Consider the following 13052-nt stretch of genomic DNA (forward strand, 5'->3'; position numbering starts at 1 on the left):
ATCAAAATTTCTACAGTTAAAACTTTATCAAATTAATAATTATACGACTTTCTGTTTAGTGTTTATAGCTATGTTGGAGGATGAGGATTGACAGTAAAATAATCTCGAATGGTGAAGATATTATTTTAATGATCCATATAATATTATGTAATATTAATCTTTAGGGTGCCGTGTGATAAAACTAACTGATAATACTTTGGGGTGTGTATGTGCGTCCCAGCGTTATGAAATGGCCCATACAAATCAAAATTTTGCTCTTTCAGCGCTGCAACTTTTTCAGTGAACTCTATAATATAATATGTATAAGGAATACATACTCGTACACACCCTTACCCACTAAAACCACCTGCGGTTTGCCTTCAGCCGTACCTATATGGAGGGAAGTCCTGGATCTGTCTAACACAGGACTCCCTCCACGACCGGCCGGTCTACCTCACAAGGGACCGGACTTCCACCAAAATTAGAGAACTCTTAGACAAACTGAAGCGTTCCCATCGGCGGCGGGACTAGCTAAGCCGGGCAGGTTGTCATCCTGACCCGGCCCGTCTACTCCCGTCCTACGCCGGCAGAGCGGAACGGAGGAAGGGTCATCATAAAGTATTACCACATAGTTTTGCTTGTAGTTTGTACCCTGTATATGAATTTATTATAAATGTCCAGCTTGAAGTCTCTTCTTCACTTTTGATAAAAACACAGGCGAGCGTATTATATTTCGTAGCCAATTTTTTATTGCATCATTTTTATTTCTCATTTGCTTGTTTGTTCTGAAAATCATAAATCCGGTAACATAATTATAACTGTCTCGTATAATAAAATTATCTTATAAGTTATAACTTATAAGTTTGTTACGATCTTCTCTAACGGCCGTTCCCAATATTTGATCTATCTCTGGTTTTGCCCTACTAGAGATAGGAATAGCTCACATTAGACATTAGAGACATATATTTTATGTCAATTCAATATTAGCTGCGATTGGTTGTATGTCAAACCAGAGATAGATTGAATATTGGGAACGGCCGTAAGGGTTGCACCAACTTACTTTAACTATAACAGCTGTAACTTTAACTATAACTTTAACTTTAACTACAATGCAAAATATCAAATCTTTGGTTGAAGTTAAAAATGGACGCCATCAAGACGCCATATTTAACCATAACCATAGAGCTCGACAAGGCTATAAATGCACGTGGCGAAAAAAGGAACTAACGCTGTCATCATAGTACAAAAACGCCGTTTTTGACAGTTCTCCTTTACCAGCAGCGCCCCCGCCACATTTTTATAAAGCCTTGTCCGACCAGCAACGTCTTCTGTCAAATTCTGTGGTCAAAGTTAAAGTTAAATTAGCCTTAACTATAACCATGACTTGTGTTATTTTGAGCGTCAACTGTCAGATATAATTTCGTATCCATCCTTTGATAATATTTTCATCCACGCGACACATAGTTAATCCTCGTAGATTTGTAATTTATAATTTCAAAAGTTATATCAGAGTCAAAGTAACCCTTGTAACATGAGTTTGTGATTAGTCTAATAAATAATAAATAAATAAAATATGTTTATTTCAGGCTTCATCAACCCATAAAAATATCAGTAAATGTGTTAGTTTGACTAATTTACTGCAAAATTATGAACACATGCTGAACTTCAAAGCAAGGGCTTTTACATAATAAATGACATAGATGTAGGTACTGATAGGACAATTCCACCTGTCGCAACTCGCATCATGCTTGATGCTATGAAAGAAAATCGATTTTTAGAAAATGTCGCAAAGAATTATTAAGGAGCCATATTTATATGATTTTACCGACAATAATTATGACTAGTGCACTGAAGAAACAGTTTCTCTCTATCACGGAGAGCTTTTCTCTTTTAAAAGGCCGGCAACGCACCTGCAGCTCTTCTAATGTTGCGAGTGTCCATGGACGACGGTAGTTGCTTCCCATCAGTTACAGTTATAGTTTGTGTCAAAATCTTCTTAGTAAACCAATCCTCAAGTGCCTCTGAGTAAAGCCGTTAGATAAGTATTGGCCAATATATTTGTATTGGACGCATCGCATATTAATGATCGTGCTTTGGAATGGACTGATTCCAAGGCACGACGTATAATAATATGCGTCCGCGCGACAGAGCGGTTTGGCTTGGCAACCGTTCTGTCGCATGTTGTGTAGGCACAACCAGGTTACAAGCAATTATTGCATGTACGATTAACAATATTACAATTTATTTTTAGACCAAACCGCTCTATCACACGAGCACATAATATAAATCGAGCCTAAATCTATGGTTGCTACAATCTATCAGAGGCAGTACCGTGTAATCTCATTGTCCTTAATCCTCGCTTTCCTGATCCTCTCCCTCAGTTGAGGCACAGCGCTGGCCTCGTTGTGGTGTACGGTATAGTTGACCCAGTCCGAGATCTCTGACACCCTGGAGTACACTCCCGGGGATTTAGGGTCGCCGCACACTCGCCCGCCGAATGACACGAGTCCGACTAGTACCCCGTCGTGAACGGCCGGACCGCCCGAGTCGTGCTGTAACATGGAAGTGACTCTTGGAAACTTAAAAGTGACTATTTTGAAACATAAAAAACAATGTAATTTTTTAGGCGCTCTCCTAGTCTGCGATGGTGTATCAGGCGTTTCCCGTAGATCCACCTTCAGGAGCAGAAACACCGTGGGTAGTCCCGGGTGCGGATCTTACGTCCGCCCTGGAGAGTCCCACATACCTTGGTAGTCCTCCCCAGGCCCCGGGAATGCGTGGAGACATGGAATCCTAAATATGGGTCGTCCCTATATTATAAACTAGATGTCCCGCGCGGCTTCGCCCGTGTAAATTAGGAATTTTACAGAAACCGTACATTTTCCCAAAAAAATAGCTTATGTCCCTACTCCCTTCACTTGGTCTACTCTGTATCTGAGCTTAATTTTGCCATAAAAATTGCTCCAGTAGTTGGTAATTTCTTATATTTCCTCCGTTTTTCCCACATTCTCCTGAGTTTCTTCGGTCGTATTAGTCTTAGCGTGATAATATTTAGCCTATAGTCTTACTCGATAAATGAGCTATCTAACACTGAAATAAGTTTTTAAATCGGGCCTGTAGTTCCTGAGATTAACGCGTTCAAGCAAACATACTCTTCAGGTTTATAATATTAGGTAGGTACTCGTATAATTTTTTTTTAATTATCGCTTGACAAACCGGAGTCTCGATATAAAAGACTATGAAAAGTACCAATAACAGGGTCATTATAGGCTCATAAGTCATAACCATGGGACGATGCATGGTATAATATGGTAGTGATGATGATGATGATGATTAATGTAATTAAATTTTCCGTTCTTAAAACAACGCCGAAACTCCCAAACTTGTATCTATAAAGAATCAGGAGTTCTCTCAGCACCTTCCGAACCACGGTATACCAGGTATACCTCGGTACAAAATCTTACTTGTTGGTAGCATATGCTTAGAATACTTTTCACGAAACCGAAGTCACCACATGTTTCCCTATAAATTTCGAGGAGTTCCCTCGATTATTTATGGATCCTTCATCAGATCACCACTTTTGTGAATATAATACCAAATTGGGATGATACCCTATACAGGGTGTAACAAAAATAAGTGATAATACTTTAGGGTGTGTACGTGTTCCTTGTAGAGAGTTCACTGGGAAAGTAGCAGCGCTGAAAGACCAAAAAAATTTTTCACTTTTGAATGGGGAAACTCGTGACGCTCGGGCCCTTGCCCATACAAAAGTGAAACATTTTTTTCGTTTTTCAGAGCTGCTACTTTCACAGTTAACTCTCTACAAGGAACACGTACACACCTTAAAGTATTATCACTTGTTTTTGTTACACACTGTATACCAAAAGAAAAATTTTGAAAATCGGTTAACAAACAGCGGAGTAATCGTTGAACATAAGAAAACAAATATAACACCTCCCCCATTTTCAAAGTCGGTTAAAATTGTAGCCTATGTGTTATTCGGATGTATAAGCTATATTATTGTAAAGTTTCATTAAAATCCGTTCAGTAGTTTTTGCGTGAAAGAGTAACAAACATCCATACATCCACACATCCATACATCCATACATCTATACATCCAAACAAACTTTCGCCTTTATAATTATACTAGCTGTTGCCCGCCACTTCGTCCGCATGGACTTCAGTTTATAGCGCGCGATGTCAACAAAATTGGTGTCAAAAGCTTTTATAAAAAAACCTTGGTACCCCTTAAATCAATACAGCTGTGCAGTGTGCACACAATAAGTATTTCATTTTTTTATATTAAACTTTATATTTTATGCCAAATTTTAAAGCTTATTTAGCCCCCCAATTACACAACTTTAGGCTGCGTTTCCACTGAAGCGGAGCGGAGCTTAGCGGTGCCCGAATTGATCAATCGTGCTATTCCAGCGGAATGACAGCAAAGATTTCGAGTATTTTCGAGCATGGTGATTGGTCAATTCGACACCGCTAAGCTCCGCTCCGCTTCAGTGGAAACGCAGCCTTACCCATAAACTATTTATCATTGATAGGTTTAAGATTACGTCACTGCACAGATAACGTACTGAGTTATTTAATACCGTAGAATAGATATAACAATCTAAAAAAATCGAAACTTAGGTGTAAGATGATACCACGTCTTATAGAAAGACTTTTGAGCAAGCGTCAGCGCGATGTAGAAGACGCACGGCGCCATCTATTATGAATTTTTGGAACTAACTTAATTTGAACAAATTTACGCATTTTCACCCCCTTACAACCCTTTTTTCCAGTAAAAAAGTAGCCTATGTCCTTTCTCAGGCTTTAGACTATCGGTATACAAAATTTCATTACAATCGGTTCGGTAGTTTTGGCGTTTGGCGTTAAAGCGAGACTGACAGACAGACAGACAGACAGAGATACTTTCGCATTTATAATATTAGTATAGATTATGTGCACACTGCACAGCTGGTTTTGGGTATTTTGATTAATTAAGGGCCGCGCTACACCGGAATGGCAGCGGCGAGGCGAGCACTTTCAGCGCTGCCGTTCCGGTGTAACGCGGCCCTAAGAGGGGTACCACTTACCAGGGTTTTAAAAAGTTTTTAAATTTGACACAAATTGACACCGCGCGCTATAAACTAAAGTCCACGCGGACGAAGTCGCGAGCAACAGCTAGTTATGAATAAAAACAATATATAATAAAGTAGGTATGATTAGTTCTGTTACACTAATGAAGTAAAAAATAAAACGCCATCTGTTTTCATATATTAGAATTAAAATGTTGAGATTATTTTAGAGCGCCTTCTGCTGTCAACTTGTCACATATTATATTAGAATTAATGCAGTAGGAGTTCTATAAGATAAGATAGATTGATTATTATTATACTAAGTGATAATATTATTAAACATAATATTCTAACGTATTAAAAACTATAAACAAAAACATAATAACTAATAAGTATGATTAGTTCTATGTTACAATGAAGTAAAAATAAAACGCCATCTGTTGAATCGTACTAGAACTAAAATGTTCATTGCATCGATATATTTCTGGATTTTTTATAATATTATAAATAAAATATATTTAAGATTTTTGAAATATTATTTTAATACACATCCAAGACCCAGGAACATTGAAAACTTTTTGTTCCGCCTGCGGGACTCGAACCCAGGACCCCCGGGATGAGCGCTGGCCACGCGCAATGCGAATTCATTTTCATCGATATTTTCATGGAAATAAGATATTTTCCCACATCAAAATGTAGCCTATGTCCTTTCTCAGACTCTAGAATAACTGTGTACAAAATTTCATTGCAATCGGTTCAGTAGTTTTGGCGTGAAAGCGAGACAGACAGACAGACAGAGATACTTTCGCATTTATAATATTAATTAATATTAATATTAGTATGGATTAGTTAGTATATTAGTAAGTATTAGTATATTAGTATTAGTATTAAAGAATTATAAAGTATTAGTATTAAAGTATTATTGTAAAGTTTCATTAAAATCCGTTCAGTAGTTTTTGCGTGAAAGAGTAACAAACATCCATACATCCATACATCCACACATCCATACATCCATACATCTATACATCCATACATCCAAACAAACTTTCGCCTTAGGAAATATATGGGTTTATTTAAGATCAATTAACATAATATTATTGTCCATATATGATAGAAATGTAAACACTAAAATACTATCTAAAATATACAGATATATTATATATACAAACTTTAAATATAAAACTATAATACTACTTTCGCCTTTATAATATTATTAGTAGGAAGTAGGATAACAATATTATTTCTTTCTACTCATTTTCTACCTTACTTCAATACATTACGTAATCAGACCTACAATCGAACACGGCACCTAAGATTTTTCTTCACAAAATATCCACTAAATATTTATTTCATTCCTCTGTAACTTTCTTTACCTGGAACGAAAATGTATGTATCCCTCAGGAAACATTTTTCTGGGATAACAGATATAAGTTTTATAGGTTCGTGCGATAAACTGTTCGCTTGCTTTTGAAAGTGAATTTCCTAGTCCCTAAAGTTTCTTTTAGATTTGAAGGTAAACTGACTAAATGGACACTGTGCACGGTCTGATGCACTTTTTTTTTGCAATTTTATTGCTTAATTTGAAATTTTATTGCTTTCTTATATTTCCCTAATAATGCTTTTAATTGCAAGCGTCCTTGCTCACGCTTTTGTACCAGGCGCCCATTATATACAAGATGATGTAGTAGCGGTGCGACTCCTGGCACTTGTATGTCTGTCTATCATGTGTTCTGCGATATTCACTATTGCACCCTAACTCCTAAGAGTTATATTGCTTTACATAATACATTGCTAGCGTCCCTTCCCGCCTGGGGCACCCGGCGCACATCACACGCGAGCTGATATTGTAGAAGCAACACGACTTATGGCCCTTTTTTTTGTCTGCCTACTTTGCGATATTGATTATTTTATTTACCCTTATCCTAAGAGTTATAATGCCTTAAATTGCTAGCATGCTAGCTAAGTCCATTGTACCAGGCGCACATCATACGCGGGCTGATGCAAAAGTGGTACTTGTTTTTAAGGTGCTCTGCGATGTCGATTATAGCACCTCTAGTCTTAAAAGTTATACATTAATTATTACCTGATAGTTATATTTATAAGAGTTATATTCCCTTACATTGCAAGCGTCCCTACCCCCGCTGGGATACCCGGCGCACATCATACGCGGGCTGATGTAGAAGCGGTACGCTCTCTGACACCTGTGGGACTCCACCACCGGCACCAACACGAACCTCAACCGCGATGACATCTCGCCTCTACCAGATTTCTGTAAAAGTTATTGAAACTGCGGGGCTAAAATGGTCACATAAACCCCGCATTCCATTTGATGTTAAAAACGATCAAAACACTCAAAATGCCTCCTTTTTTGAGCGTTTTGATCTTTTTTAACATCAAATGGAACGCGGGGTTAGCAATTCCTCTCAATCAAATCAGCAAATGAATTGTCAAAACCGTCAAACTGACGAATGTCAAATTAGTACGAATTACTAGACATGAAATTTTTCGATTTAAAAAAATTGAATCATTTTATGATTCAATTTATTTCCTTCTCAGCCAGAGGTCCAGAGGTCATATTTTTAGCCCGGTTCTTTGCAGTTGTCGGTTACAGCGAAATTAGTAGCATTTTCTTAAAACATGATAAAGTACAAAAATTTGGGAATTGATGTGAAGTATTGTAAGAGTTAAGCTCGGTCATAATTCATTTCAATTCTAGACAAATTGTTGAATACTTTAATAGTTACCTTACCTTATATGCAAATAATAATAAAAATTAAAAATAAATGAAAATTGATGATTTTAAGAACCCCCATAAACGGGGAGGCAGATTGATTTCAAATGGTACACACAGTAACTTTTATACAACGAGTCCGGTAAGGAGGACATATTTATGTGATCAGTTTTGCCAGATTCGTATACGAGGGTCTTAAGTTACAAAAAAACTGACGAATCTTAGTATGTGGCTTTTATGCCAGCTTACTTCTGATTAATGGTATCAGTTGCACTGACCTGCATGCTTCCCCACCCAGTCACCACCACCATGTCCCCCGGAACCATGCGGTACTTCCGGAAGGGGAGGTCGATGACCGCGATGTTGCGGCCGATGGGCAGCGGCCGGTCCAGCCGCAGCAGGCTAAAGTCGTAGTCCGCGTTACCAGGTATGTAAGATGGGGGAAAGAACGCCTGAAAAATCTTAATATATAAAACTTAAAGGTCAGTGTGTGACTGACATGTGATCTATCAACGCACAGCCCAAACCATTGGACGGATCGGGCTGAAATTTGGCATGCAGGTAGCTGTTATGACGTAGGCATTCGCTAAGAAAGGATTTTGATCAATTCTACCCCCAAGGGGTTTAAATAGGGGATGAAAGTTTGTATATAATAATACTTTTTAACGCGAGCGAAGCCACGGGCAGAAGCTCGTTAATTAATAAATCAAATAATACTTAAAACTGAAGAGTTTGTTTGTTTGTTTGAACGTGTTAATCTCAGGAACTAATGGATCGATTTTAAAAAATCTTTCTCCAAAGTATGGCTAAGATCTCCCTGAGTGCTATAGGCTAATGTAGAACCGCGCGGAGACGGGGCGGAACCCTAGTCTATCAATAAATTTAATCAAAGTTCTTTAAGTGTCCATAGGCCCGCATCGGACGCATGGCGATGCTATTTGCCTCATCTTTTCTTTTTGTACTCGGGTCTCGGATACTCTAACGACTAGATGTGAACATAAAGCTAGTGATGAAAAAAATATGTAACAGACTTAAAAGTTTTATTGGTTCTCTAATTTATACGAAATAATAGGCTTTAATTCTTAAAAACATAAAAAATATAAAAGTTTTTGGTTTTCAAGCACCGGTACAAACTAGTTTAGCTAAAAACTAGATTTCACACTATTTTTACAAAAAATTAACAGATTTCATTTTCATAAAATAAAACCGGAAACAATAAACACTGAATTCCTCACAGCACAGAAATATACACACAGAAACATACTAAACAAATTACTTTAGTTGCATCGGTACAAAAAACGTTCTTGCAAATAAAAAGTTATTGTTTTTTTTTCACAAACCTACCTATGTGAATTTTATTCAAAATACTTGCTATGTTATAATGTAATAGATGATTATAACAAAAAATATGATTATGATTAATGATTTGGATTCAAAACTAGCTCTATCCAGATGCATCGCCTGTGTGAAATAGCAGATCAGCTTACTTTCACTATGAAATCTATATAAATAATACTTTAGTATGTATATAATACACCCCAAAGTATTTTCACTTTGTTTTGATATACCCTGTTTAGATAAAAGGAAACACAGAGCCAAATACCTTGTTAATTCGTGCTTGATAGCCCCCTCTATTGTGGAACGAGCTACCGGCTCGCACCACGAACGGGCTCAACTTTTCCACACCACTGAAATCACAATACAATAAAAGGTTATACAATGTGTTCCAATACCGGTGCCCGATCCTTTTATGTTATGAAATATGGAATTTTTTATCGACGAAATGGCTCTTTAAGTAAGAGCTATTTCGTCGATAAAAAAGTCCATATTTCTTAACTTTAAAGGGTTGGACACCATTGTTATTATTTTATTATTATATTAATAGGCACACTAGCAGCTTATATTTATAAGCTGATGCGTGTGTATCTTACGATTAAATGTTTGTCCAGTGTGTTTTAGAGAATTTACTGTAAGTGTCTATTATTACATTCTCAGGTAGCTTGTTCCACTCAGAAACTAATATATTAGGTAGGAAGAGTTTTAGGGGATTGCTATTATGTGGTATCCCCAATAGCTTCAGTGGATGTCCACGAAGATTATTCATTATTATGAATTTAACCAGTAAGTATGTTGGGACACATTTTATAATTATAATAATTAATAATATGCTGTAGTAGATTTCAATATTATAAGAAAAATACAGGTGTTGCTCTTTATGATTTCATTATTAATTTTCTACTAATATTGACACCGATATTCTACTAACTAAAAATCTTTAAAGCCTATTAAATAAACTAATGCAATATCTAACCAGTAACCACATTAATTAAGATTGGTTTACCGCAAAATTGGCGACCCGATTTGGCCCTACTTATACAGATTTGGCACGAAAATTTCATATCGCTCGGTAATCTAATAAATCGATTTAATGATGACATGCAGTCAAATGGCAAACTTGTTTTTGTTTCGTAAAATGTTCTCACTTTGTAGAGGTCTGTTCGTTTCCACAGGAAAACGATGAATATGCATACTCGACGCAAGCTCCTAGAAATTGACAAAAATGTTGCGGTTGAAAATTGAAATTTATTTAATCCACCTCGAACTCAACCCACGATTCTTCGAAGCTCATGCACTGTATTTACGTTCTTATTTCATTGTCAGAGAAGTTTATTTATAGTCAGATACGTAATTTGGTCTGTCAAGCCAAACCCTGATTTTAATTGGCACAAATATTTAATTATTATAACGTAGGTCGGTAATCTATAAATTGATTTCTATAATGCTACCAGGATTACATAAATGATAAAAGGTATAATTTACATAAAAGAGAATACTGACACCTCCATACAATGGCCGGCTGTGAGGACCCACTGCTCGTCGATAACGGAGCCCCCACACCAGTGCATCCCCTGCCTGGATATGGCGACATTGTAGGGATGCATCCGGATACTAGTCTGCTTCCCACCGAGTATCCGCCGACTAGCAAACGTTCTTGGAACTCGTTTCTTGTGGTCTGAATAAGAAAGAAGAACTTTGTTTTACTATAAATGTGATAGAAAAAGATTTGAAATACAAAAGGAAAGCATTTCGTAACAAAGCAAGGCAATCTTGCAATGTAGTACATGAGGTTGGGTATATATATCTGTATCTACTAGTTTATTTATCATCAAAGTATTCTATCATAAATATATTTATTAAAAAAATGTACAATAATTTAAAACCTACCCTTTAAAGGTCGATCCTTTATTTGAAACCTTCTCGAAGTTTTATTATTCACAAAGAAGAGGTTATCAAAAATGTTTATAATTTCATTGCTTTCGTGAGAGTCTTCGCTATCGTGTCCAAGAATTTCATTTTCGTCAGAATCTTCGAGTATATAACTATAGTTTTTCGTTGCTACGAACTCGGCTGCTAGTGTCAGGTGAAATATGAAAAATTGGGTGAGCTCCATTTTCATACTAAATTTTAACTTCTAAGGCTTTGCTGAATCTATTAGGTATACATTATATTCTTTGTTTAGTGAGCTTTAACAACTGTTATGTCTTGAACAATTATTGTTCTTGTGATAGTAGTAATGTTGATGTAAACATATTCTAATGATTTAATGCCACTCGAATATTCATAACGTTTTAAATTCTTACGAACTTTTTCGCGGAACACTTTTCTGTGAGTGCGTTCTGACTTCTGACTTCTGCATAGATTCTGCACAAAATAATAATCGATAAATCTTGAGGTACTTTTATAGAATACCGAATAAGTAAAGTGTTTTGCCGTTTGCGAAAATTCCGTAAGTTTTTAAACGTTAATAAATTTAGTAGTCCTTTTCCATTGGTGATTATTAAGCACTTTTAGAACTGAATTTCAAATCCGATTGTTACGACGTAGTTATTTATGGATTTGTTTTATAGCTGGTGATAAAAAGCGAATCGGGTTTTATAGTCGCTACTGTACTTTTCGCGCAACGTGAATTGATGCATTCTTTTCAGTGGTTTGTTTAACAACCCAACGTGTTATGCATTGCTGAAACTGACGGCTGTGCGTGGATTTGATATGTGCACTTTACTAAGCCGTCGTAAAACCCGTAACAAAATTTTGTTGCTTTAATAATGCGAGTTTCTAAGTATTTTGACAGCCGACTTTTTAGCCAAAACGTTATCTTTATCGCTTCTATATAGAATCGTATGCAATGGACATAAGTGTTCGATAATAATATGAAGTTTAATTTATGTTATGTGAATTCCATACATTTTGTTCGGCGATTCTATAAAGAAACGATAAAAAAACGGCTCAATTTATCTATGCAATAGAGTTGTTGATTAATTATCGTTTAGACGTTAGCTAATCAAAATAGGGTAAGAGCTCGCGAGGGCCAGCGGGGCTAAAATGGTCGCTTTGAAGAATCATGATATGAATCATAATATGATTCATTTTTCTAAAATCGAAAAATGCAACTCTGCTTGCAATTCATTTCTGTATTTTTGTACTGATTTGACATTTGTCAGTTTGACAGTTTTGACAATTCATTTGCTGAATTGATTGAGAGGAATCGCTAAATGTGACCATTTTAGCCCCGCAGACCTTCTTTCGTTTTGTAAACCTGAAAGTTTACCTCTTTGTGACCTTTACAGAGGTAAGAACGACCAGCAACTATGGAGTTTCGGTCGCGGTTACTTTAGGAAACTGAGCTTTACTCCTTCTTGTAGGTCAGGTAGACCTTTAGAACTGGATACCTCCTAAATTAACCCCAACCGAAGCTCCATAGTTGCTCGTCGTTCTTATCTCTGTTTCAGCTTTACGAAACGAAGGATGAACTGCCCCATTAGACAAAGTATCTTTCGTAAAAAATGATGACGTAATGCGTTATCAAAATGAATGCGGTTTGACAATTAAGTCATCGCTAAATGACATTTCGCTTGCGAAGACTAATGTCAAATCCCATACATTTTGATAACGAATTTCGTCATCTTTTTTAACGAAAAGGACTTTGGCTACGGCCTCTGGGCCCTCGCGGGCTCTTGGTCAAAAATCGCTAGTAAATAAACTCCTGTCAAAAAACATAAGAAACCGGGTATAAGTTACTTGTAAAGCAACTATAGCATACTTGATTTACGAGGTAGATTAAGTTTATTATGTAACAATACAGCGTAATAAGATTAAACAAAAACTGGGTACAACAATAGAAACTACCCACCGCAGTATAGGAGGTCCATAATGACAAAGCAACGTTTTGTTTGTGAGTGAAAAGTATTTCTGCATGAAAGCGGTCCGGTGCA

The 13052-nt window shown here is 36.7% G+C and overlaps 1 protein-coding gene across 1 annotated transcript; it reads right to left on the reverse strand.

The window, feature by feature from the left end:
- Positions 1-523: 523 nt before the first annotated feature.
- On the reverse strand, positions 524-11643 carry LOC121729009 (trypsin 3A1-like). The gene is made up of 10 exons (XM_042117385.1): positions 11530-11643; positions 11425-11481; positions 11005-11190; positions 10616-10792; positions 9830-9840; positions 9383-9466; positions 8058-8231; positions 7168-7317; positions 2311-2531; positions 524-764 (listed from the first exon to the last, which is right to left on the reverse strand). The coding sequence occupies exons 2-10, from the start codon at positions 11474-11476 to the stop codon at positions 647-649; spliced, it is 1173 nt and encodes a 390-aa protein (XP_041973319.1). The 5' UTR covers positions 11477-11481; positions 11530-11643; the 3' UTR covers positions 524-646.
- Between the last annotated feature and the right edge of the window lie 1409 nt (positions 11644-13052).

This window comes from Aricia agestis, chromosome 1 (genome assembly GCF_905147365.1).
Source record: "Aricia agestis chromosome 1, ilAriAges1.1, whole genome shotgun sequence".
Lineage (NCBI taxonomy): Eukaryota > Metazoa > Arthropoda > Insecta > Lepidoptera > Lycaenidae > Aricia > Aricia agestis.